The sequence below is a fragment of the Microcaecilia unicolor genome, chromosome 6 (assembly GCF_901765095.1).
Source record: "Microcaecilia unicolor chromosome 6, aMicUni1.1, whole genome shotgun sequence".
Lineage (NCBI taxonomy): Eukaryota > Metazoa > Chordata > Amphibia > Gymnophiona > Siphonopidae > Microcaecilia > Microcaecilia unicolor.
This window is the reverse complement of record NC_044036.1, coordinates 295,998,348-296,026,338: the sequence shown is the minus strand read 5'-3', so window position 1 is coordinate 296,026,338 and position 27,991 is coordinate 295,998,348. Positions and strand designations below refer to the sequence as shown.

The following is a 27,991-nucleotide window of genomic DNA, read 5'->3' as shown; positions in this document are numbered from 1 at the left end:
TTAATAACTCCAGCACACCACTGAGTATATACAAGGTTTACAAAGCATAGCAGTCTAGATCTCACCATATAAATTTTCAAATAAAGAGTCATCTTAACAGTTCAAAAATGCCAAAGGTTCACACTACAACATGGCACACCAGCCTTATGAACAAGTTGATCTTACAGAGAATATAATGAAGCAAAAACACTTTGATATTGTCTTATGTATTGCAACCAATGACCTCCAGCAGTATGCTCATTAGTACATTGCTAGTACATTTAAGAGACTGAGATCAAACCCTAGCTTACATGTGAGTTTCATTCTTGTCATGTGAAAAACAACCCATTTATCTTGAGCAACCTACCAGAAGGCACCTGCACCTTGGTGTTGCAGAACCTCACATTCAGGCAAATAACCCAGCTTGAAACACTAGCAATGGTAATACACGTAAGTCCTTCCAGGGAGGCTGCTCTAAACAAAATGTGGTAGATTCAATAAATGGCGCAGGCATGAGATGTGCTAAGCTAGTATTCTGTAAAGAGCACTCTGCACAGTGTGTCCTTTATATAATACTAGCTAAGCACATTTTTCACACATAACCTTGGGGACAAGCATTTACGCCTGCCAAGGCTGGCGCAAATGCTCACGCCCAACTGATGACAGTTAGACGCACAAATGCAGGTATTCTATAACACTGCGCCATTTCTGGGAACACCCCTGAATGCCTGGGAATGCCCCCTTTGGAGTTGCATGCGTTCCAATGTAGGTGCCACTTACAGAATAGGGGGTAGGGCAGATCTGCACACTTCCTAAATACTTCCAATTAAGTGCTTAACTAAATAATTGCTAGCACCTAACTGACTAATTAGTTTACGTGCAGATTTGATAGCCATGCTCAAATGTGGGCAACCTATACAGAACTCAGGGGAACAAGTCTCAACAAGTACTGCCCAAGAAGCTTAACAGATGAAGGCAAAAACCTTCAGCTAGTGGAGTGTCCTTTTACGCAGGTCTTACTGAAGACTATGCACAACCCAAGGAAGTACGCAAGGCACTAACTCATACTCTACTACAGACCATTACCAACAAATATTCAGTTGGGAAGCCATTCAAGATTCTTGAAGGTTCCTCTTCATCCATCAGATAGTAGAACCCTGTGGACCACAGTAGAACCCTGTGGACCATACAGTGTGTGTCCATCCAGGTCTGCCACAAGGTTATCCACAGCTGTTCCCTGAGAGTGCCAATCACAGATAGGCCCAGGAAGGAATGCAACCAACAGTATATATATATTTAATTTTCTGGAAACTTTATTAACCAAAAAGCATAACACAGCACTTAACAGCAAAACTGACAATTACAATATTTAAATTCCCATTGTTCCACTCCCCCCCTCCCATCCCAGTGATTAACCAACAGTATTATAATCTAGTGACCACACTGGCTATGGACCAGTTGGATTGTTTTCAGCAGGCAATAGGTCCACAGGAATAAACTAAGTTGGTAGCAGCTGGTCTATGGTAAATAGGCACTGTGACTATATTAAATGAATATATAATTCTACTGTCCAACATATAGGTAATCTAATTTTAGTTATAGTGTATTTGACACAAATACTGAAGCCTAGCAGTGGTTTACCTTTTTGTTTTGTTTCAATATGGAAATGCTTTGTGTAAGCTGCTAAACAACACATATGTAAGCAATCTTAAATTACAAGTTTTTCAACAGTAATTGTCAAGGAAGTTTATTTTGTTTAAAAGTATAAAAATACTGCCCTTTGCCGCTATATTCCCCTTCCCTCCCTCCCCCCACCCTCTTCTCTCCACAGCTCCACCTAGTCTAGTGGTTTTCAACCCAGTCCTTGAGACATACTAGCCAGTCAGGTTTTCAGGCTACCTATAAGGAACATGCATAACACAGATTTGCATACAATAAGAGGTAGTGTGTGTAAATTTATCTCCTGCCTATTCACTGTGAATATCCTGAAAACCTGACTGGCTAGTTATGTCCCAAGGACTGGGTTGAGAACCCCTGACCTAGCCCCTAGGATACAGTAAGTCTGAGCCCAGATCTTGCAGCCCACCAGGTAAAATCATAACCACACCACATGGGCTGGCCCCTTGGATTTGGCTGCAGCATTGGTGCAGAACTCAGGTTCAAGTCTAGTGTCTGTCAGTGCTGTCTGGAATCTCACTTAAGTGTGCACAGAGGAAGGTCTGCTACAGTTAGTTAAAGAGAGCAGTTCTGAGGGATTGTCACAGAAGAGATTCCTGCAGCCCTTGGGGATGGCCAGACTGCTTGGTACCACCCTAGCAAACTATCTTGAGGTGAGGTTTTATAAATGAGTATTAGACTGTAAGCTGTCTAGCAGGGACTGTCTCTTACATGTTCAGTGTACAGCGCTGTGTACATCTAAGTAGCACTATAGAAAGTAGGAATAATGGTTCTACATCAGAGTCAGAGGTTTCTTAAGCTCCAATGCAGGCATGTCCTCCTCCACTTCAAACTCCTGCAATAAGGAACAGCAGCAGCGTCCAAATGAATTTAGATTCTTTACAAAACCACAGGACCAACCAAAAAGGGAACATTGCATTTTGTAGTACTGTCCTTCTGTATATGTGAAGTCCTTGAAAGACTGCTGTCTATTACACATGCATTTTCTCTGAATAGCTGCCAGAAAATCACTAGTAGAAGGGCCAAGATACAGAATCAATGAGAAAAAAAAACACCTGTTTTTGTGCTTGGCCAAAGGACAGGATGAAACCCGTATCTAGACTGCACAGCAGAAAGTTCACTTTGGATCCTATGGCAAGACTCAGTCAGATCATCTAGTGGTAAAAAAAAGCCCACCTGTCCCCTAACCAGCAGCCAGTGCTCCGATGGCTCAGCAAATGTAGGATTGCCAGGCTTTGACAGACAACTTGAGTTGCACATCTTATATACAAAACCCAGAGAGGTGCATGGTTTCCAGATCTGAATCTAACAAGCACCTGTTACAGAAGAGAAAAGACAGACATTGCTCACACCACAAGAAACAGCAAAGGCTCACATAATAGATACAGATTTCGTAACTACTTTATTGGAAAAAAAAAGTCATCTGACATGATGCTTAATTCTGCCCTTTGCTGAAGCCTTCACATGAACAGCTCTCACAATGCTTTCAGAATCCTCTGTCTGAAAGATTCTGGAAGGCAGCATGGCTGCTCGCCTAGTATCATAAGAGGTCACCACAGTACCTGCTCCACTAACATCGTAACACAGTAGATGATGGCAGAAAAAGACCTGCACGGGCCATCCAGTCTGCCCAACAAGATAAACTCATGTATATACCTTACCTTGATTTGTACCTGTCTTTTTCAGGGCACAGACCGTATAAGTCTGCCCAGCACTATCCCCAACTCCCAACCACCAGCCCCGCCTCCCACCACCGGCTCTGGCACAGACCGTATAAGTCTGCCCAGCACTATTCCCCGCCTCCCCACCACCAGTCCCGCCTCCCACCACTGGCTCTGGCACAGACCATATAAGTCTGCCCATCACTATCCTCACCTCCCAACCATCAACCCCTCTTCCCCCCACCGGCTCCCACTGAGCTGATATTTCAGCTGTGCTAATGTATTTGTACAGGTATAACGTTTACAGTCTTGCTTATTACACAGATGTCAGATATAAATTGTTTGCAACATTTTTGCTTCTGGAAGCATGACAGCCAAAGAATAAAGCAGCGAGTGCTCCTGGACAGGTGTCTATGGATACTCTCTCTCTGTGACCTGCATGCATATCTTTGAGCTTCCTGAGAGTATGATAGCTCTCTGTTCCCCATCCTTACCTTTAACTAGAGCTCAGTGTGGTGCATATGACTCCTGAAGTCTCTCAGGGTTTTGTGTGATCCCTTCCATTCTGTCTTTACTGCATCATCATCCCATATGGTGGATATCTCAGTGTCGCTGACCCAATTTGGTTCATCAGCATAACGGACAGGATACACTAGCAGGGGCTGCGCAGAGAACACCTGCAGATTCCGGTTCACAAAGTGTGCCTTGTACTGTTCACTGAAAGAGCACCAGAAAGGGTTTACACAATAGGATTGTATGTGCAACAAACCATCTGAAGAGACAAGAGCTGTGAAATGTAATCTTCAGGTTTTGGTAGGCAAATGAAGGCAAACCTATTTCTGCACGTATTTTGGATGAAAATGTATTGTTTTCCGACTCCTGCACAGCCTCACAGTGACACCCACTATTTCATATTAAATTCTGAATACTCAGAATTGTAATTTAAACATTTGCTAACTCAGCTGGAAGTATTTTCTGTCACTTCATTCAGTGTAAAGAGCCTTTCATTGCTTCCTAATCTACAAGTTCACAACAAGACATTTATTTATATATTAGGATTTATTACTTGCCTTTATGAAGAGATTCAGCCAAGGTGGTGTACAGCAGGTATGCTGTGTTAAGCAAAGGAACAGGAATGATGGAGTATCCTACTGGGCTACCAACCAGGGGAACCCAGTTCAAATCCCACTGCAGCTCTTTGTGATCTTGGGCAAGTCAATTAACCCTCCATTGCTTCAGGTACAAACTTAGATTATGAGCCCTCCAGGGACAGAAAAAACAAATACTGCACCTGATTATACACCACTTTGATGGCTTTCAGATAACCACACAAAGCACCCACAGCTTCTGACAGGCATACACCCCCCCCCCCCCCTTACTCAACTGTGATGGGTGCATGTCCTACCCCACTCCCTCCCAACCAAAGTGTACATGTATATTCACACACACAAATACCAGACAGGTTCAAAAACAAGATGTACAAACACACAAAAACAGCACAACAGGTAAGCATAAAGAAACACAGAAAGACCACATATTATTATTATTATTATTAGCATTTGTATAGCGCTACCAGACGCACGTAGCACTGAACACCTGACACAAAGAGATAGTCCCTTCTCAAAAGAGCTTACAATCTAAATAATACGGACAGACAAGACAGTTATGGGGGAGGGAAGTAATGGGTGAGAAGGGAGGAAGGGACAAGGGGAGGGCAATTGTGGCTAGGAGCTAAAAGCAGCAGTGAAAAGGTGGGTTTTCAGCATAGATTTGAAAACAGGTAGAGATGGAGCTAGACGTATAGGTCCAGGAAGTCTATTCCTGGCATAAGGTGCCGCGAGAGAAAAGGAGCGAAGCCTGGAGTTAGCAGTGGAGGAGGACAACAAAAGAGATTTGTCCAGTGAGCGGAGTTCACGGGGAGGAATGTAGGGAGAGATGAGAGCTAGTCTGCCCATCCTAACAAAGTAAATGACAGCAGAGACCATCCAGTCTGCCCAACACAACCCCTTTGTCTTCTATGCCCATCCTATGCTGTCTTGAATTCTGATACTCTCTCCTCTACCTACAACTTGGAAATATTTCTCTATCTCCCTTGTCATGCCTCTCTTTAAGTCCATCCACATGTACTTTATATCTAAGACCATTGTCCATTTATGTAACCACCCTTTATACTGGTTCTATGCAGTTACCTGTTTAGAATACCCTCCCCTCCCCAGATATTCAGCCAATGGTAAGCAGCACTGTTAACGTCCACCGCCAGCGCTGAACCCAGATATTCAATGCCAGGCCATATCCGGTCACTGGCACTGAATATCTGTCGGGTTTTTTTGTTGTTGTTTTTTTTTAAACCCAGCTAGCGCATGCCCGGTTAACTCGATATTCAGAGCTAACCAGCTATTCATTACAGCATAAAGATAACACATAAATAGTTGTCCTATTTATGCACTAAAACTGGTTGGTTAGCTCCGAATACTAGGAGCTAACCGAACTCCACCCCCAAAACACCCCTGATATAGCTAGCTTGCGTTTCAGCACCAACTGTTCATTTTCAGCATAGATAACCAGTTAAGTGCAGCTGAAAGTGACCAGATTGCCGCAGATAAGCAAGTTATCTGGTCGGTGGCCAACTCACTTTGAATATTGGACAGTCTCCATTACTGCACATGTAGTTGTCCAAGAAATCTCAGAGACAAGCACTATCAGCTTTTTTTTTTCCTGCTGGTCATTCCTCTAACACACTCCAGCATCCCTGTGGAGTTTCCTGCTGCCTTTTCCACCTTAAGGTCATAAGATACAATCACCTCCCAAGTCTCATTGTTTGTTTGTGCATAGATCTTCATTCCTTGTACTGTACCACTCCCTTTGGCTTTTTTTTTTCTAGCCCCAATGCACACCCTACATTTTTGGAGCATCAAATCTTAACACTTTATTCACCCAGCACAATCTTTTGACTATTCTAGTTTCATTGTGAGGTCTGCTTAGATTCCTTCAGCCACTGCTGTTTCAGTGTGTCAGCCCAGACCCTCAAATTATTAGTGGGGGGAGGGGGGATTATTCCAAAGGGTCAGGGCTAGCACACTGAAACAGCAGTGGCCGGAGGAATCTAAGCAGACCTCACAATAAGATGGAACAGTTAAGAAATCAATTCTCATTCAACAAATTTAGTCCTCCTTCAAATCCTACCTTTTCTCCCAGGCTTTCCCACAAGCTTAGGAGATACTTCTATACCTTTCCTTAGTTTATCCTGCCCTAAGTGGCGGTAGCACTAAGAGAGGGAAATTCATCAAGCAGCGTTAAGGCCTTAATGCACCTTAATGTGTGTTAAATGCTAAAAGCTCCTCTCTCATATCTCCCTACATTCCTCCCTGTGAACTCCGCTCTCTGAACATAGTAACATAGTAGATGATGGCAGAAAAAGACCTGCACGGTCCATCTAGTCTGCCCAACAAGATAAACTCATATGTGCTACTTCTTGTGTATACCTTACCTTGATTTATATCTGCCATTTTCAGGACCCAGACCGTAGAAGTCTTGCCCAGCACTAGCCCCACCATCCAAACACCAGCCCCGCCTCCCAATCTCAGCTAAGCTTCTGAAGACACAGACCGTAGAAGTCTTGCCCAGCACTAGCCCCATCATCCAAACACCAGCCCCACCTCTCAATCTCGGTTAAGCTTCTGAGGATCCATTCCTTCTACACAGGATTCCTTTATGTTTATCCCACGCATGCTTTAATTCCGCTACTGTTTTCATCTCCACCACCTCCCGCGGGAGGGCATTCCAAGTATCTACCACTCTCTCCGTGAAAAAGTACTTCCTGACATTTTTCTTGAGTCTGCCCCCTTCACTCTCATGTCATGTCCTCTCGTTCTACCGCCTTCCCATCTCCGGAAAAGGTTCGTTTGCGGATTAATACCTTACAAATATTTGAACGTCTGTATCATATTACCCGTTTCTCCTTTCCTCCAGGGTATACATGTTCAGGTCAGCAAGTCTCTCCTCATACGTCTTGTAACGTAAATCCCATACCATTCTCGTAGCTTTTCTTTGCACCGCTTCCATTTTTTTTACATCCTTAGCAAGGTACGGCCTCCAGAACTGAACACAATACTCCAGGTGGGGCCTCACCAACGACTTTAGAACTTCTTTTCTTCTGCTGATCACTCCCCTTTCTATACAGGCTAGCAACCTTCTGGCTACGGACACCTCCTTGTCACACTGTTTCATTGCCTTCAGATCCTCAGATACTATCACCCCAAGATCCCTCTCCCCATCCGTAACTATCAGACTCTCCCCGCCTAACACATACTTCTCCCGTGGATTTCTACTCCCTAAGTGCATCACTTTGCATTTCTTCGCATTGAATTTTAATTGCCAAACCTTAGACCATTCTTCTAGTTTCCTTTTTCATGTTTTCCACTCCCTCCGGGGTGTCCACTCTGTTGCAAATCTTAGTATCGTCCGCAAAAAGGCAAACTTTACCTTCTAACCTTTCGGCAATGTTACTCACAAATATATTGAACAGAATCGGCCCCAGCACAAATCTCTCTTGTCGTCCCCCTTCTCCTCCACCGCTAACTCCAGACTTCGTTCCTTCTATCTTGCTGCACCTTATGCCTGGAACCGTCTTCCTGAGCCCATACGTCTAGCTCCATCTCTACCTGTTTTTAAATCTATGCTGAAAGCTCACTTTTTCACTGCTGCCTTTGGCTCCTAACCGCTACTCATTTGCCCTCCTCCTCCCCTATTCCTCTTTACCCTGCAATTTCCTTGCCTGTAATGTCTTGTCTGTCTGTTTTACCTACATTGTAAACTCTTTGAGCAGGGACTGTCTATGTCAAATGTTCAGCGCTGCGTACGTCTGGTAGCACTATATAAATGCTATTAGTAGTAGTAGTAGATATAAAATAGGCTTTTAGCATATGCCAATTCCCTTAACATGCACTAAGGCCCTTACACTGCTTGATGAATCCCTGCTAAGTCTTGCTCCTTGACCTTCTCTGGATCCCTTGCGCCTATGCTCCTGTATTGTAATGCTGTAACTTTTATTTTTATTTGTTACATTTGTATCCCACATTTTCCCACCTATTTGTAGGCTCAATGTGGCTTACATAGTACCAGAGAGGCGTTTGCAGACTCCGGTGAGAATACAAAGTGATGTTATGGTAAGATAAAGCTCATGTGGCATTGGGAAACGTACATCGGAAGAGTTGAGTTTTGTCCATTGCGCACTTTAGTTTTGTTGTGTTGCAAGGATTTATTTGTTACATTTGTATCCCACATTTTCCCACCTATTTGTAGGCTCAAAGTGGCTTACATAGTACCGTAGAGGTGTTTGCAGACTCCGGTAAGAACAAATACAAAGTGATGTTATGGTAAGATAAAGTTCATGTGGCATGGCCACATTGGGGAAACGTACATCGGAAGAGTTTTGTCCATTGCGTACTTTAGTTTTGTTGTGTTGCAGGGATCAGGCATTTACTTTGGATCGGTGGGGTATGCCTTTTTGAACAGGTTAGTTTTTAGTTATTTCCGAAAGTTTAGGTGGTTGTACGTCGTTTTCAAGGCTTTTGGTAGTGCGTTCCACAATTGTGTGCTTATGTAGGAAAAGCTGTATGCATAAGTTGATTTGTATTTATATTTAACTTTCCTTTGGATGCTCTGATTGATAAACCACTAAACTTGAACACTACATAAGCAATACTGGGTTTCATAGTTAGGATTGTTTCTCCTTTGTGTATATCACTTTAAACTTGTCCACATTAATCTGCCATTTTGATGCTGAGTCTCAGAAGGTCCCCCTGCGATTTGACAACCTTGAGTGTCTGCATCATTGACAGATTTGATGACTTCACTCGTTGCTCCCTATTAGTTAAAGAATAAGGTATACATTAGTCTACAGTTGCTTCTTTCCACTGGAAAAACTGATCACTCGGCCAAATCTAGTGAGGCATTCCTCCTCTCTCAATTTTTTGATTTCCAGAAGTCTCTCATGAGGGTCTTTATGAAAATGTAGACACTCAACAGCAGCTGTCTTAATTTTATCCACACCTTCAACAAATTGTAATAGATTAGTTTGGCATGGCCTCCTTTTGCTAAATCTGTGCTAGCTTTACTCCAATACCCCTAAGTTTATCATATTCTTAATACAGACGTCAGCACAGCACAAATCCACAAAGCAACAGATACAAACATAGACTGACATATCAGACACACACACAGAGGCCCAGACACACACTGTAGACAGGGGCAGCCCAAGGCAACATGCCACCTGAGACAGGGTGGAAATGCTACCCCCTCCCCCCCCCAGCCAGTGTCTGGCATTTCCTCCATTCCTCTCTCCACTCCTATCCATGGGTTTACCTTCCTTTCCCATTTTCCAAAATGCATGGGCAGAACCGGCCTCTTCTCTACTGCAGCCCACCTGTGAGGAAACAGTAAGTTACATCAGAGAGAGGTGGGCCGCAGTAAAAAAAAGAGGCCAGTGCCGGCAGCAGGGCAACGCATGCGAATCGCTGCCTTTTGGAAAATGGACAAATAAGGTAAACTCGGGGAAAGGGGTGGAGGAAAGAAAAGGGAGATACTGCTCCAGGAAGAATGCTGCCTAAGACCCCTGCCTCAGGTGCCCTAATGGTAGGGCCGCCACTGATTTTAGAAACTTGATTCACTTTTTGTTTTATATATTTTTTTAGCTTAAGTCAACTATGGTCTAGTTGCTCACTTTGGATGTGTGTCGGACATGATAGGCAGGAATTCGTCCACAGGCAGCATACGGGACAGTGGTTCTGCGTTCAGCAACTTCTGGGCTCCCTGCTGAGAGATGACGTATGCCAGCGTCCAGTATGAATAGCTTGCATGCACCAGATTCGTCACACCCTCCACAGACTCCTCCGGCTCAATGTTCACCTGCTTCCTCCCGAGGTAACTACAGGAGAGTCAACCAGTCAGCGTTCAGGTGAATTCATTCCCAGTGTGTGAATAAGTGTTTGCAATCACCATATGCAAAAATGCATGTGGTAGTGTAGGCATTATTGTGTGTATATAGACAATTTTAATGTTGCTCTGTGTGAATGGATCTCATCCTGCAGCTCTTCAAGCCTAGCGAAGAATATGTATGAAGTATCTATAAAACTTACATCAAGTCCCAGTTCAGTGTTGCCTCAGTAACCTCCTTCATCAGCCTCATTAGGCGTTGCTTAAAGAATCCCTCAAAGCGCACATCATCCTCCATCACCACAGCTCGGTCCAGCTGACGCTTCACCACCTGTAACAGGGAGCATCACAGACACTGCACCTTAACTCTAGAAGGAAAGCGCTCTGTAAATTTGAGAGACTGGTCTATGAAATAGGTTCATTCCCCTCATGGTATACACAAAACAACCTATTGGAACACATTACGCCTGAAGAAACATTGCCCCATCCCAGGACCTCCCATGGTGGTATCTGAAGAAAATGCACCTCATGTTTCAAAAACCATTTGCCCAGATTATTTGTGAGTTACTTGGGTAAACTGGCATCCTTTACATGGCTAGAAGTAGGTGCAGACTTTCATAGAGTAAGTAGCATTAGCTAGATGGGAGGACAGATATTCCCTGCAAGATACATACATTCTGTCAGTGACTACACATCAGCTGACTCATGACTCAGCAGAAACCTGTTCTATGGCTATCAATTACCATCTCACCCGTGCCATCACCACAAACAGCTCAAACACTGCAAGCCTGGCCTTGAAATTTGATCAGCATTGATATTGGCACCATGGGGCTAGGGGGTTACTCTTGGGTTTGGGCTTTCCGCTTATTTTGAAGTGTTTAAATTCAGAGGTGTTTTGTATTTGAACAGTAATTCAGAGGCGTTTTGTATTTGAACAGTATTTGAGTCATGTATGTTTGGGGCCATCAAGAGAAACTGCCAGGAACAGGGCAGAACCGAACCACAGCAAGCCCCCCCCCCCCCCCCCAAAAAAAACTTACACCGCTGCTTCCGCCCGCCCACCCCCTTACTGCTTCCGCCCGCCCACCCCCTTACCCTTCTGTGTTTGCCTCAGAGGGCCTGTGCACTCCTTTGGCTGGTTAATAGCCAACTAGCCTGCCCCAGTGTGGGGAGCCACAAAGCACACTGGGAAATGGGAATCCAGATGTCAAACACCTGCCAATCTGAGCAGATTCTTGGGCTGCAGCAGCAGATATTAAACGTTAAGAGGATAAGTGGGGTTTATATGTAAAATTTACCACAAGGTATAAGTGATCTGTATGATTTCCCTTTTGAAAATCAGCTAGAAGGTTGTACTTGCTGTCTGCAGCTAGGTGATCTGGTTGAAAAATTGTTCCTTTTAACAATTTATTTAGAATGTTAATAATAATATCCAAGCATACCTGCTTATGTCAGCAATACAGAGAAAAGTAAACAAACATAGTAATCAATAAACAACACATCTCTTCCTTAGACCACCAAGCACAAGGGGGTGGCTATAACATAGGAGATTCAAAGAAGAAGATTTTCTAGGGGACAGCTGTAACATAGGTGAGGGTGTGAAGGAAGTGGAAAGGGAGCAGAAAGCCCCAATATGGCCGTGTACAGCACAGATTCAAGTGGAGGTAGTGCATAGATCATTTTTAAGAAGTATGGTTACAAAAAGAAAAGTTGTAACACCATGCATGTATGTCCTTGTTACAGTTCCATTATGGTCACACCAGGCCCTGCTGTAATGCCTGACGTTTGTGAGGGGGAGGGAGGAAGAAAATGTAAAATCTTAGATGACAGACTACAACTCGGTTTTACGATAGGTTTATGTATCTCTAGTTGGACAACACTGTTTTACTGTCTGTAATTTACGTTGACATGTCATCAATAAAAACGATTAAAAAAAAAAAAAAGTATGGTTACAAGTGGAGGAAGGGAAAGCCACTGCAAGGATAGCTGTACGCAGTGGAAAAACAAAGTCTACAAGATGGCTGTAAACAGTGGATTAGATATAGTGAAACAAAATCTAATTGAGATTTTACCTCTTTCCAGACTGTGAAGTGACTGAGGAAACAGCCAACTTCGCCCTTAGTGAGAGTTCTGCCTGAGAAAGGGTCGTAGTATCCTGGCAGCAGGTTCACACCCAACTTCTTAATATCACTGCTGTTCAAGGCACTGTAGAGCAAAGAAAAAGCAGAACTGAAGGCAAAGGTCTATGGCAGGCACAAAAGATGAGTCTCGCAATCTAACTGATGTACTCTTCCAGGTTTCAGGAATTCAAGAGGAGCTGATGGATGGTATCAAAACTGTTATACCCCAATAAACTGAGCTAAGGCAACAGTAACCTAAGATCACACTAAGTGGCACAAAAGCTATAAACACAGTACAAGACAGCACAGCACAGAAAGACCAACAAACTTGTTCAGTCTGCCCAGTTAACCTGTCCACATTGCAAATAAAATAAACCAGGAACAAGTCACTGGTTTTCTGCCATCTTGGGCAGATCAGCATACAAATTCCCAACAGTGAACCAAAACATCCAATCTTTCCCAGCAAAGCTTTACAGCAGTCTAAACCACTACCATAGCTAGTAAGATTATTACCTAAACATCCATCTCCTAGATCCCAGTGACCTTTTCTAGACATTACATAAGTCACCATCAACTTGCTGGCAAGGATCCAGTTGGTTTTTGGGGGAGTCATAGCTTGCTGGTATTAACTTATTTATCCCGTGGTTTACAATATCAATGGCTTTTGCTTATCTGTTCCTTTGCCTGAGCTCTATAAGGACTGCAGGGTTGGTTATATGCAATACTTAAAACTTCGGTCATAACACAGTTATAGGCTGACACCTGAAAGAACCATTAGCCCATCTGGCTGCCCAGTTTTATTCCTAGTGCATAACCATGGCAACCATTTCATCTCTGGCTTTCTCTTCGCCTCTTTAACAACAGGAAGTCTGTAATATCACCTTATTTATTGATTTTTAATTCTCTAATGCTTCTTACACCTTTCTGTGGGACAAGATTCAACATGTTACAATGGATCTAATGATATACACAGTCTAACAATATAAATGAAATATAAAACAGCTAATACAATCTGACCCTGTCTACACCCTCATGAGATAAACTGCCATCAAAGAAAACTGGGGAAAGCTATATAACTAAATACTCCTGGTTTCTCAAAACAAGAGACCATAGCCCCCCCTCCCTACAGATACCAACATAAAATTAGGTTACCTTTTAAAGATTATCAATGCACTTCGTACCTCATCAATTTAATGAAACACTTGCTATCAGACAATATAATTTTTACAATAGTTTCTCTAAATATTTTTAGTAGGAGGGAGAGAACAGGAGAGGATGAAAGGATAATAAAAGAAAAGGATATGGAAAAGAAGAATGAAAGCATCTCTGCTGACACTGACTGTATGTTCTGAGGCTTCTAGGACTCAACTGTAAGCAGCAGCTTGAAGGCAGCCGCAGGATTAAACTACATTCAAATTGTACATTTTTCTGACCCTTCTTTAACTTCCACTAGCATAAATCCTCATTCTTAACCTCCTCAATAATATAGTTTCAGCTGGACAATTACTGGCAGAGACCCACCTTCCATCCACAGCATCCACCACCTCACAGCTTATTTCCTGCTCGTATAGAGAACGGAGCATCCGCTCACGACGGTCTGATCGGCGCTTCAGGTTAATTAGAAAAACCTGTCCATTTAATGACAACCAGCATAATCAGGGCTAAGAACACTGCCCAACACTTTTCTCCTCCTTTGGGCTTCCAGATCAACCGACACCAGCCTCTATTGGACTTTAATGCCAAGAACCCTTATTCGTAACCAGCCAGGCATTCCTCCCACCACCACACCCCTCTATTTTTAACACCTCCCCCCCCCCTCCGTTCAAATAGCTCAGCAACTATCTTCAGCCAGAAGCCACAGACTACAGGTCCTCCCAAAATCCAATGTGCATGCACCCCAAGTAAGCGTCACCACTGAGCAATGGTTGAGACTCATCACCCACCCTCTCATGAAGTTGACCACAAAGAAGCCCAAATCCAACCAGTTCAGGTAGCTGAAACTGGATTATGGATTTTAATCTAAGTCACCTGAACGTCAGCATGCAATAGTACTACTCAGTTATCAAGCTGACCCAGCATGTATATTCAAAGAAAACAAAAGTCTTACAAACTAACCTCACCAAAGCCCATTTTATCAGGATGTTTAGGAGACATGGAGACATACTGAGAGGGAATCATAGGGGGACCATCCACTGAAAAAGAGAAATATTGTCAGACATTGCAGCACCAACTTCCACCCTCCCCCTCCCCCCAAAAAAGATGCACTGAACCACTCCCACACTTTGTAGCACCAGTACGTTTTTCACCCAAGGGAGAAATATTTCAGTAGTAAGCCCCTCACACCAGCTCCAACCATAGAAGAAAAAGGGAGACATGATAGATATTTGAAAGATTCTATTAGGCTTCAATAAAGTGAGGGAAGACAAAACAGAAGAAAATTCTGAACCAAGGGTCATAATGCAAATATCCTGAACCAAGGGTCATGATCCAAACTTGCAAGGAGAAAGATAAAAAAAAAAATAATGATGTTCTCTTTCTACTGAGAGCTAATGAAAACCAAAACAGAATGGAAATGGAACTAAAACTACCTGGACAGGCTCAGAGTAATGCATGAAATTTGAAAGGGTCACAGAGGAAACTAAAATGCTAGTGAGCTAAGAGTACAACTGCACCAAGTGTCAAGGCAGCACTGAGTAATCCACAAGAAGTGCGGTTTAGAGCAGGGGTTTCCCCGACCAAGTTCTCGGGACACACCCAGCCAGTCAGGTTCCCATGCTATCCACAATGAATACGCACGAATAGATTTGCATGCAAATTTCTCTCATCTCTCATGCATATTTATTGTGGGTATCCTGAAACTCTGACTGGCTAGATGTGCCCCAAGGACTGGGTTGAAAACCCCTAGGTTAGAGCAATTCTCAGTGAGCATGTTAAGGCCAGATGTTCTAAACAGTATGCTAAGACATAGAAGAGGGCCTTATGGCTGGACTACCTATTGGTCTTATAAGAAAGAAAACAATGCCTGAAATAGCCGATTGGAGGGAGCAGCCAACACTAACAGAATCTGGTGGCACATGGGACAGACATGGTGGTTAGTGGTAGGAACAGGACTGAGAGGCTGTGTTTGTGGGGGACAGGGGGAGCAATACAAAGACAAGGGGACAATCAATGAAGTTACATGGAAATATTTTTAAAACATATAGGAGGAAATATTTTTTCACTCAGCGAATAGTTAAGCTCTGGAACTCTTTGCCAGAGGATGTGGTAGCAGTGGTTAGTTTATCTGAGTTAAAAAAAAAAAGATCTGGACAAATTCCTGGAGGAAAAGTCCATAGTCTGCTAGTGATATAGATATGGGGAAGCCACTGGAATATTGCTACTATTTGAGTTTCTGCCAGGTATCTGTGACCTGGTTTGGCCAGTGTTGGAAACAGGATACTGGGCTAGATGGACCATTGGTCTGACCCAGTATAGCTATTCGTATGTTCTAATATTAGATGTATGGTTTATTCACTTGATTACCATCAGTAAAATATACACTGTATAGCAGGGAATTCATGCTAATGCCAACCCTTTCCCTCCCAGGAGAATCTCCTCTCCTCCACAGATGCATCAACCAGCACCAAAACCCCCTGCACCTCTTCCTCCAGACAAAAACAGAACTGATACTCCCTGCACTTAATGTCAAGATCTTCCTCTAGAAATGTATCCCTGCCTTTACCTATTGTATTTAGCAGAAGATGTAGGAAGTTGAGTCTTTCGTCCTCCAGGCCATGGTGAGGCCGGGCCGGGATATTAACGTATCCAAACTGCTGCTGGTTACAGAGATAGACCTGTACCTCTAACAGAAAACAAGGAGACAGCATGAGTGCAGTAGCAGTACAGGAAACAAAAAGGCAGAGCCTGAAGTGGGGATATGGGAACAGTTCGACTAGCAGTGAGCTTGCAGTAATTTACTAGGTGACCAAGCAGCAGAGGTGAATTACATTACATTGAGAGCTTCTATTCTGATCAGTTCCATGCGAATTACATAAACAGTACCAATACTACCATACTTTGATGCTGCCTTTATAATGTTACAGCGGGGGGAGGGGGGGAGGAGATGCTGAGGGGTTGTTCAGATTGTTTTCTGTTTTTCTGCCATGTTGTGGTTATTTGGTGGAGAAATTATGAGAACACAGGATTGGTGGATTCGTCAAGATGTTACCTTGTTACTATTGTCCATTATGAAGTTTGGGGGGGGGGGAGTGGAGGGAAGAGGGAGGGATATTGGGAAGTTAATTTTGTCAAAAGATGTACCAGACTCGCTTTGTACTTCACATGCTTTTATTTGCTCAATAAACATATTTCCGATAACAGTACCTCAAGAGATGGAGGGGGGGGGGGGTTAAAAAAAAAAGGAAGAATACCACAATAACTACCTGGGAATTTACAAAAACTCAAAGCAGTATCCCAAATATAATCATTTCACATATTTTTTTGAGTAATACCATCTTCAATTGTTTATGGAAGGATCACAATGAGAAAGAGCAGACAGAGGAAGGAACAGAATTCCACATTGTCGCGGCTTGATATGGAATTGAAGCCGAAAGTTGTTTAAGGTATTTAACTGACTTGACTGTGGGAACCGGGGGTGTAGCCAGACCTCAAAGTGGGAGGGGGCCAAGGTGGGGGGGGGGCATTTTGGTCATTGCCCCACCGCCGCCACAAATACCTTGGCTGGCGGGGGTCCCCAACCCCAGCCAGCTGAAGACTTCATCCAGCGCTGGTCTCTGGCGCCGCCACATTGCCTGCCCTCTCTTCCCCTCACGTCCGGCACACTCCTTTTAGTGAATATGAGCAATTTCACTAAAAGGAGCATGCCGACGTGAGGGAGAGAGCATGGCAGGCAATGCGGCAGCATCGGAGACCAGTGCTGGACGAAGTCTTCAGCTGGTGGGGGCTGGGGATCCCCGCCAGCCAACCAGGGGCCCAGAGCAAATTTTGGGGTGCCCAGGCCCATGTGGCCCCACCTAGCTATGCCACTGGTGGGAACTCGTAAAGATATTTGCCCCTACAGAAGCAAGGACATTCACTTCCTGCTTTTCCCTCCTACAATGCCACAAAATGGACAGAAACCTTGGAATAACCCCCTTCCTTCCCTGGGAGTCACTGGAACCCAGTATGTCCTCAAAGTGCTCCAAAACGCAGTAGGATAAATAAACAGCCTCTCTCTGAAATAAGCAAGATATTATAGCCTTACACCTGGGGTGATGTCAACTGGCTCTCCAGCTTATTTACAACAATTTTTAAGAACAATGCACCTTTCAGACATGCACATCTTCCTACCTGCTGCTGTCACAAGGTACCTAACCAGTTCACCATTTTCCATGAAGCAAATCAGTTGCACTTTTCTGTGCTCCCCTCCAGGGCCAGCAGAACACAGTAAGCAGGATATGCATGGCAAAGGGGGGGGGGGGGGGTGCCAGAAATGTCACATGCTGGGCCGGGATATCTTCCCCTTCTCTGTACCCCCACCCGTCCAGCATCTTCCTCACATGCCCAATCTAACTTAAAAATGTTTTTCTTCTAAACAGAGGGTTTCTGGTGTGGGAGCGATTCAAACATGCTGCCTTCGGAACTCTACCTCTCCTGCCACAGTCCGCCCAGGCGGAAACAGGAAGTTGCATCATAGGTGGGGCGGAATGCGGCAGCAGAGGGAGAGTGCCGAGGAGGCCAAAGTCAGCATGTTTTGAGTCGCTCCTGCGCTGGAAACCCTCTGCTTAGAAAAAAACAAACATTTTTAAGTTAGACCGTGCAGGTGAGGGAGACAGGGGTAAGGGTTCAAAGAGAGAATTATGCTACGAGAGGGGGGGAGGAAGGAGATACTGGAATGGGGTAGGGGGTGTCGAGTTGTAGTTTGCAGGGGGTGGCCCAGAGTCCCTAGCACCAGCCCTGCTCCCCTAAGCTCATATCAGAAGTTTGTTTCTGTCAATTTTTCAGTTTTTGTTCCATCCAGTGTGCAAGATCTGTCATGGGGACTGTTAATAAACCTGTTTAAATTTTTTCCTAGAAAGAAAGCTTAGAATGGCCAAACACACTCTCTTTTCCACAGCCTATTTAGGCTGTATTTAAGCCTTGGGTACTCGGTCAGGTAAATTTTCAAAATTGAAATAATTTGATTTTGGTTTTGGCTATTTTAAATCCAACATGCCTCAGAAGAAAGTTCCCAGCAGCTTTAGAAAGTGTATCAGGTGTAATAAGACATATCCACCAGGAATATACAACTCTTGCATGTAATGGCCGGGACTTTTTATAATTTCTCTTCTTGGAGTCAAACGATGTGCAGAATGGATCAGATGTGTTACTGATCCTCTCTAGGACTTCAGCCCCCCTCTTCGAAGCAACACTGCGAGGAATAAAAATATTTTCAACTAAGAGTACTCGCCTCGTCTGCATAAACATATGGACAACTTCATGACCCAAGGCAAGTAGGGATGACTGGAAAAATCAATGAAAAAAAGACGCTGAGAAGCCGAGGTAGTGGCGATACCAAAATGGCAGAAGACAACCAGGAGTAGAGGCTGACCAAACGACAGATCCAACACTGGAAATGGTGTGCAGAAATGTTTTATTGTAGACGATACACTCGGACCCAACACGGTCCATGTTTCGGCGCAGTAAAGTGCCTACGTCAGGGGTCAGTTATTAATTCCTCTAAAGTCACTATATACTTTGAAACTGAACGGAATAACAGCTCAGAGAAGTGTAGTGCAGCAAGGCAGCCGTGAGGCAGGCACGCAAAAATGCAGGTAAACGATGCTCGACGAGCAGTCTCAACCGGGGATAGCATCGTTCACCTGCATTTTTGCATGCATGCCTTTTTTTCCACTGTCTTATTACAGTTTTTGTGATTCATACCCATTGATAATCTCTAATCATTGTTTACCCCAGTGACCAGGTCAGTTTTTTTTTTAATGTCCTATAAATATCTATGAATGTACATGTAATTTTGTGTTTTTTTCATATATTTTGATTTACGGCATTCATGTTCTACGTCGTTCGAAGAGTATACTGCATCTGTGTTTTCATATCTTCTCTCGTTTTGATTTATTCCTTTGTTATCAGCTTTCATATGCATTATATGTTTATTATTATTGCTTAACGAACATGTTTTCAAATATTCATATTAGCATGGTTATAATTATTTCTTCTTTGTTGTTGCTTATTCATATATCTGTTATATGTTCCCTTTTTGGGCATTTGATTGTAATTTTTTAACTTTTTATTGATTTTATTCATAGACTCCTGATGTAGGCCATCAGGCCGAAACATAACATTATGTCGAGTCATTTTCTATGTATAATTGTTTTATTATTATTTGTTTTAAACTATTAAACGTCATATATTTTAAGTTTACCTTGGTTTCAGTCTTTGGATAGCCTGGCTCACACTCCCACCTTTTGTATTTTCATTTTACGCCCCGTGGGATCTACTGAGTTCTCCACACAAGTGGATTCTCTCTAGACATACCATGCAGTAGACAGAATCTTCAGGAGAGAAGGTGCAAGAGGCTGCCACTCTCAAGCAGCACTTGGACATACTTAAAACCCTCTCCGGGAAGTAATTTTAGTGAAAGGCAACCATGGTCCTACTACAGTCAAAGACTTAGGTATCCCTCCATACTCCTGCTCCTTCCAAACAACTCAGGGTTCCAGCTGTTGTCCAAGATGGCAGAGTCCCCTAAGGTCCTATCAGGAATCCCAGTCAAAACCAGGAACAAGCTTTTGACTGCCTCTAGCAGAGCATAACCTTGATCTCTGTAACTGTCCCAGTCTACAACTGAACGCTGGCATCAAGATTAAGCTCTTGACCCTAGCAACTGTTTACCAATGCAGTCAAATCCATTCCACCAGGAAAAAGAGAAAGAGACTTCATTTCATGTACTTCTTGGTCACAAAGAAACTGGAGGGGGATTACATCCAATCCTAGACCTATGGGCCCTGAATATGTATCTGGCCAAACAAAAGATCAGGATGGTTTCCTTAGGTACCCTCATACCAATTATACAAGAAAGATTGGTTATGCTCTCTAGACTTAAAGGATGCTTATACTCGCATACAGATACATTCAGGTCACAGAAATATCTAAAGGAAACACCACTTCTAGTGTGGAACTAGTGTGTCAGTGCCAAGAATTTTCTCTGCATCATCTTTATGAAGACTGAAAGTACATGCATTTCCCTACCTAGATAGCTGGCTGGTCAAGAACACATCAAAGGAAGACGCAAAAGAATCAATGTGCTTGCACATTCAGGTGCTGGAGCTAGTAGAGTTTATCATAAACTACCCAAACTTACAATTGAGCCCATCACAGAAATTGGAATTCATACTAGGAACTTTGCTAGACATGACTTTTGGCATATGCATCTCTTTCACATCAATGGATCTTGACTTTCATAACAGTAGTTGTTTCGGAAGTGAATTAGTTAGCAGATCAGATTTTGGCCTAGCAACCTCAGTTCATGGAATCCCCTCAATATGAGGCATGTTCAATGGACTATCAACCAATGGATATAAGCCACAGGGAATCTTCAAGACATCACCTCAGTCACCACTCCACTAAGGAACTTGTCCTGGTGGATGGTCCAATTCAATTTGGCAAAAGGTGTTCCTTTCCAAATTCCTCACATTCGAACGATGACAGATGCATCTTGCCTGGGATGTAGAACTCATGTAGATGGGCTCCACACTCAAGGTCTGTGGTCTGCTCAGGAAAACTTCTTGGTGTTAAGAGTGATCTAGAATGCTCTAAAGGCTTTCAGTGATCAAATCAAGAAATTCTAATTCTGACAGATAACCAGGTTGCAATATACAGTAGTATATTAACAAGCAGAGAGGGACAGGTTTAGGAAGCTGCCAAATAGTGGAAGAGGACCATACCTCGAGGGATAGTCCTCAAAGTCTATGCTTTAAAAAGTTTTCCTTATTGTCAATCCTTTGATATTGTTAAAGATTTAGCAGTGAGGATTTACTGAGGACACTGCAGTTGTGAAGATCCTTTTGATATATGTAGAATATATTATATGCCAGTGTGGTTGTCTTGTATGATAAGAGTTTAGGTCTTTCATATTTTATTATTTGGTATGCTTTTCTGTTATATAAATTTCTGTATTTTTATTTAGCTGTTAACTGCTTTGATCTGAGCTAGCTAGGCAGCATATAGAGGTGTGTGGGTTTTTTTTTTTAATATATACCTAACAAATCAAAACTATTGTCTGGCAGGCAGACTTCTGCAACCTCATGAATGGTCTCTGGATGAAAGCATAGCCCAAACCATCTTTCAAGTGTGGCACCAACTCAATCAATTTTTTTGCCAGTCATTACAACAACAAAATTTTATTTATTTATTGCATTTGTATCCCACATTTTCCCACCGTATGGCAGGTTCAATGTGGCTTACATATTGCTAAAAGGCGGTTACAAAATTTAGATTTGAAGAAGTCTAGTACATAATACAGAAGTACAATAAACGCTTAGGTTGATATATTAGCATATTGTGAGAGAGGTTAATATTATTGTTTTCCATTTTTGAATTTTTCCTCAGTTCTGCTCCAGTTTAGGATCACACAACAGACTAACCTTGGAGGACTTCTTTCTTCATTGGGGGCAGAGTCTTCTGTATGTGTATCCTCAAATATCTCATAGAAAACACTCTTCTGAAACTCGGATCACGGAATCATGATCCTGATTGCCCCTTACTGGCCAAGGCAGTTATGGTTCCCTCTTTTTTTTTTGGAGCATTCCTCTGGAAATCCATGCAGACTGCAAATGTTTCCAACAATCATAATTCAGGACCAGAGATCCCTTCTACATCCTCACCTCCAATCCCTAACCCTCATGGCTTTGCTGTTGAGAGGTAGTAGTAGATTCAGTGAACTTGCCTGATAAGTGTCTCAGGTCCTATTGACTTCCAGAACAGCTTCCACTAGAAGGTCCTCCATTTTAAACGGAAGAGATTTGTCTCCGTTCCCTGTCCTACATAAAAAACTGCTTGAATACCTTCTACATTTGTCAGTCAGGTCTCAAGACCAACTATATAAGGGCTCATGTTTGTGCAATTGATATGCATCATTGCCAGGTAGAAGGTAAACCCATCTCTGCTCAGCCTTTAGCTGTTTGCTTTATGTGGGGCTTACTTCTACAGAAGCCTCCCATCAAACCTCCTTCAGTGGCGTAGGACTTCAACCTCATTTTAGCACAGCTAATGAAAGCTTTCAATCCACTAGATAACCGTCACCTGAAGTATGTGACCTGGAAGGTCCTATTTTTGGTGGCAGTCACGTCAACCCATAGGATCAGTGAGTTTCAGGCCTTATACAAAGTTTTACAACAACAGAATAGTGCTGCACAAACAACCTAAATTTCTTCCTAAGGTACTGTCAGAACTTTCTCTTAACCAGTCAATTGTCCTACCAAACGTTTTTCCAAACCTCAGACCCATAAAGGTAAAAGTGCACTAACACTTTAGACTGCAAGAGAGCCCCGGCTTTCAATCTGAAAAGACTAAAGCCTATAGCAAGTCCACCTAGCTTTTTGTTTCTTTTGACCCAAACAAGATAGGGATTGTTATCAGCAAATGCACTCTAATTGGCTGGCATACTGCATTTCCTTCACTTACACCCAGGCTGGGCTGTCTTTGGAGGGTCATGTCACAGCTCATAAATATCAAGCTATGGCTTTGTCAATTGCCCAAGATCAGCTTCTACAGAGAAAATTTGTAGAGCTGCAATATGGTCTAGCCCACACATCCAAACAGCAATGAGATGTGAAATAGACTCCCAATGTGACAGTCTGATCAGACAGGCCTTCAGAATCTCTTTAGGGTCTAGAATCCACCTCCATTTCCTTAGGCCCATTCTGTTCCAGGCTGCATCCGCCCCCCCCCCCCCCCCCCAAAACAAAAAAAAAGCCCCAAACCTGTTACAAACTCTTGTCATCACTGTTCATTAACTCTTGCCTGCTGCAGGGTCTTCTGCATATTCCCCTTTGTTGCTGAAGCCAGTCTGTAGCTAAGGAGTCTCACATGCAAGTATTACATCCTGCTTGTCCTCATAGAAAGCTTAACCTGTACCAAGTGTTCTCAGAGGACAAACAGGATAAATTAGCTTTACATACTTTTCCTCATTCTAAGCTTTAAAAATTCAACTGGTTAGTCCCACACAACAGCTGCAGGCAGGAAGATGTACATGAACGCGCAGCACAATGTTCTAAAACACTGTTGTAAACAAGTGGACTCTGCTGGATCACTTCACCTCACGTGTAAAGCTATGTATTCTGCTGTCCTTGGAAACACCTGCTGCAAGTAACTCCGTTTTAACCCCCTCACTCCCCCAAATCTACAGCTCTTTACTCTGCATGGTAACTTCTGTCCCTAGTTTCCTACTTCTCGCTTTTGGGTTTTGATTTATTCTCCTAGTTCCAATCTTCTGGCTCCCAGAGGATATTATCCCACAGTTGCCTTCCCCCCCCAGTCTCCCACTCCTCACCTGTAGCAAGGCAGGAGTATGCGAAGATGACGATATCATCAAAGGACCAGCTGTAGCTGGGGTGCGGAGGGTAGAACTCCAACTTCTTCGAGTCATTTTTGCGAAGGTCAATCAAGAAGGCAGAATGCACCATAGGAACAGGGAAACATCCCTTACGCTGACGATTCTTGGTGGGGAAATACTCGGTTGTTCTCCGATAATACCCCTGGAAACACCCATAGATCAGAAAGGGTGGTGCACGACACAAACCTTGCAACCCCCCCCCCCCCATACAGAGTACTACCACCCTCCACAAGCCTCATCCAATAGACTAGCTCACCCTTTACACATAGCCATCCTGCTCCCAACCTCCTAGCCCTATCCCTCCTTACCTGTGGTGTTATCCCACACCAGAAGTTGGAGTAATAAGTCTGGGAGTCCAGCATAGGTGCAATCACTGACTTGTTCTCTGCTATGAGCAGCTTCAAGGTCTGATTATTTGTCAGGATGCTGTCAGTATCAATATACTAGTGAGAGGGAGAGAATATACAGCCGTCACTCCACATACATCTTATGACCTCCACAGGGAAGCTCTCTTTGGAAGGACACAAGTACAATGGTGAGCATTAGTAGTAAATCTGCAACCGAGATCATATTCTATATACCCTGGCTTAGGAGAGAAGGATCATTAGGTTCATTACTATCATGGTATATACAACACTAAACTATTTGGAAACATCTCCACACCCCCTACACCTAATTTTTACTTCTCTCAGTACCTGCATATTATACTCTGCACAAGACTCAGACCAACAGATGTTGTCTGAAGACCCAGTAACCATTCTCTCCTTCCCAGCCTTGATGTTTGTTGCACATAATAGCAGTTTCTCTCCATCTCTCCCCAACCATGTTACGTCTAATGTTTGGGGCTCTCTTACCAGGATATAATCTGACAACTGTGTCCGTGCAAAGTTCAGTGCAGCCTGCTTCAACTTCAGCACATGCTCATAGCGCTCCCGTGGCCAGTGCTTGGGGCCTAACTCTCCAGAATAGGAGCTGTAAAATGAAAAGAGGGGTAATAAAAGTTTCCACTCCCACGTGCCTCAATACGTCTCCCAACACAGGTACACCCACTGAGCAGCCACACACTTACCTTGCAGTTAAACCCTACAGTGCCCCTACTGAACAGTCATATCACACAGCCTTCAGAATAAAGTGCACCACACACTATAGCAGTGTATCTCACATTCCTTTCCACAGCTACATTCAAGACTTGTCACAGTACCTCAACTTCTTCTCACAATCCCCCACCCCGTGGTTCCTTACATAGGCGCATTCTGTGCTCTCCACTCAATAGAGAAATAATGTTGCTGCACAGCCTGGAGCCACTGCTGCAAAATTTTACTCGTGTTATCAGCATTGTGATCCGTTGCACACCTGGAAACAAAAACACAGTATAAGTAACCTTCCAAAGCACAATACTTGATGCAAAACTGAACATTGTGGTAACAGAGGAGAGTCCAAGAATGGCATATTAATATTTAGCTCACCCCTTTCCAATAATGACATTTAGGTCCAATAGGCTGCTAGTGTTACTAATGTACACCGTGTGTTACCAGTAACTAAGTCCCACTGCATAAAATAGGATGTGCAAAATAACACAAATGAACAGTATTAGTGTACACCTTGATAACACTAATTTGGATCTGAGGTAATGGAGGCTTAAAATGACTTGAACAAGCAGAGTGAGGGATTTGAACCCTACTGTTCAAATTTATGAAGAAAGATATTCAAGTACCAAGATACAGAGACCAAGAAAATGTGGCAGAAACAGAAATTCAAGAACAGTGGAAAATCTTTCCTTGGGAGGGCTACAGCAAGCTCTGTCACAGTCCCCTGGCTGCTAATGTGGGGGAGGGAACATTGGGAGGGTCATGGCCTCTGTGGCTCACCCTGTTCTGCCCTATACAGATACTGCCCAAATAAGAACTTCCAGATGCACCTTGATATGCTGTCTGTATATATTACACCCAGAGCCGGTTTTAGACAGGGGCAAAGGGGCCGTCGCACAGAGCCCCACGCTCCTAGGATCCCCACATCTCTGACACGTCTGTCCTCTTGTCTCGGAACACTTCCCGGCTCTGTACCTTAATGTGCATCCACATTTCAGTAGAGAGCATCAGGCAGCAGCAGTAATTTTCATATCCCATCAGCTGCCGAGCCCAGAGCCTACTCATCACTGCTGCGTCCCACCCCCTTTTGATGTCACTTCCTGCTTCCGCAAAGGCGGGATGCAGCAGCGAGGAGGCTCTGGGTTTGGCAGCTCATGGGATATGAAATTCGCTGCTGCTGTCTGCTGCTCTCTACTGCAACATGGTGGACGCATATCAAGGTATGGGGTGAGGTGGGGTTCCAAGAGCTCTAAACCTCCTTTTAAACTCTGATAAATTATGGTTTATGGTGGCGGGCAGGCGCAGGGGGCCCACTGAACTGTACTGCATAGGGCCCCGCAATTGCTAAGCCTAGCCCAATTACATCTTAGGAATTCCACAATAAAACAGTTTTTAGAACAAGGCAGATGCTCCACCAGTAAATCTGAACATTGTGTACTAGAGAATGACACGGGGACAAAGTATGTCCCTATCCCCGCACTGAGGGTTCTGTCTCTGTCACCATCCCTTCCGCGCAGGTTCTATCTCCGTTCCCATCCTGCCCCTGCCCCATCCCCATGGCGTCCTCATATGCAGAAGCCTCAAACACTTATGATTTTGTATTTAAATCTTTTTATTAAAGCATAAAAAAGGAACAATATGCTGTGCAACTGTTTATAAATCACAAATAGAAAACAATAACAATGAGCAACTATTACAACCCCACCACCTTCCAACCCTAACAATAGCTGACTTCTACTACCCCAAGGAATCATAATCCACCTTGTTAAAATGTCCTGGGGTACAAAATACAACCCGTTCTGTATGCCCAACTTAGTGGGGGAGCAATATGCCTTAGGAAGCTCTGTTACGATTTTTTAATCTTTGGATGAATAAATCATCAACAATCCCAGGATTCAGTCTAGCTCTCCTGTCTTCCACAGTCCTTTCTGCAATAGAAGATGTCTTCTTAGAAGATGTACTGGTAGCAGGAATACAGGATCCCCCATGCAAATTTTGAAAGTTGTGGCCAGCGTGTTTGCTTGTTTTTCCAAAATCAAAATAGCATCTGCATCCCTCAAACATAAATAACAGTCCAGTTCAATAACAGGCTTCAAAGCAGAAAATGACATAGGAACAAAGAAGTTTGTCCCTGTCTCATTCGCTCTGTGTGTACTTGTGACCTGGATTAGCAACTGCTGGAAGAAGGATACTGGGCTAGATGGACCATTAGTCTGATCCAGTATGATTGTTCTTATAAATCTGAGATATTATCTCTATCATACTGGATCGTGCAAAACTAACCTACTGGGGACATTATGTCCAGAACAATACAAATAGCCTCCTCCCACTTTCCACACACTGCCAGCAACCCACTCTCTTCAAATCCATTGTAAAACTCCCCCCGTCCTAATGTTGGAACATGATAGAATGGAGTAGGGTGGGAAAAGCTTGGAAGTGGTGGTGGTGGTGGTGGTGGTGGTGGTGGTGGGGGGGGGGGGGGAGTTGGTTTGGTAAGTTGGGACTGGAGCAAAGATGGGGGAAACCGGGTACAGTGTTAGAAGAGTGAATAAAAGGCAGGAGTTAAAGGTAGGTCGGAAGGGTTGATTTAGAATACACAACCAGTACAGCGCTCACCAAATGGTGATGTATTGTTTGGGGTAATCCAGTCTCTCCAAGGCCCCTAGGAAGTACGGCAGCGAATGCGCAGCATTTCTAGCCAGGATGGCAATTACCACTGTAGGCAACCCTTGTTCGGGCGCTTGGACTTCACTCTCCCCAGACCGGCCAGAAATCAACGGAAAACTACACAGGAACAAGCCAAAAAGGGCGAGCATGAGTGCAGCAGCCTGGAACCGTACGCGTCAGCAACACAGAAGAGCCCCGTCCCAAAGGCGTCACTTAGAGAACAAGAACAAGAACAAGGAGGAATCCCTTGAGGACTCCTTGGAAACCCTGGCCCTG

General features: G+C 43.7%; 1 protein-coding gene across 1 annotated transcript; it reads right to left on the bottom strand.

Moving 5' to 3' along the window:
• Positions 1–29: 29 nt before the first annotated feature.
• CERCAM (cerebral endothelial cell adhesion molecule) lies at positions 30–27,991 on the bottom strand. The gene is made up of 13 exons (XM_030207945.1): positions 27,665–27,991; positions 25,203–25,313; positions 24,815–24,932; positions 24,269–24,403; positions 23,898–24,102; positions 16,092–16,211; positions 14,486–14,562; positions 13,892–13,998; positions 12,323–12,455; positions 10,454–10,581; positions 10,039–10,242; positions 3,812–4,034; positions 30–2,972 (listed from the first exon to the last, which is right to left on the bottom strand). The coding sequence occupies exons 1-12, from the start codon at positions 27,862–27,864 to the stop codon at positions 3,818–3,820; spliced, it is 1,755 nt and encodes a 584-aa protein (XP_030063805.1). The 5' UTR covers positions 27,865–27,991; the 3' UTR covers positions 30–2,972; positions 3,812–3,817.

Excerpts from the sequence above, each read along its gene's own strand:
- CERCAM (XM_030207945.1), bottom strand. The coding sequence starts at position 27,864 with ATGCTCGCCCTTTTTGGCTTGTTCCTGTGTAGTTTTCCGTTGATTTCT. Across the intron at positions 24,404-24,814 it reads AGTTGTCAGATTATATCCTG|TATATTGATACTGACAGCAT; the intron begins GTAAGAGAGCCC and ends CCCTCTCACTAG. Across the intron at positions 24,103-24,268 it reads GGTGTGGGATAACACCACAG|GGGTATTATCGGAGAACAAC; the intron begins GTAAGGAGGGAT and ends GGGTGTTTCCAG.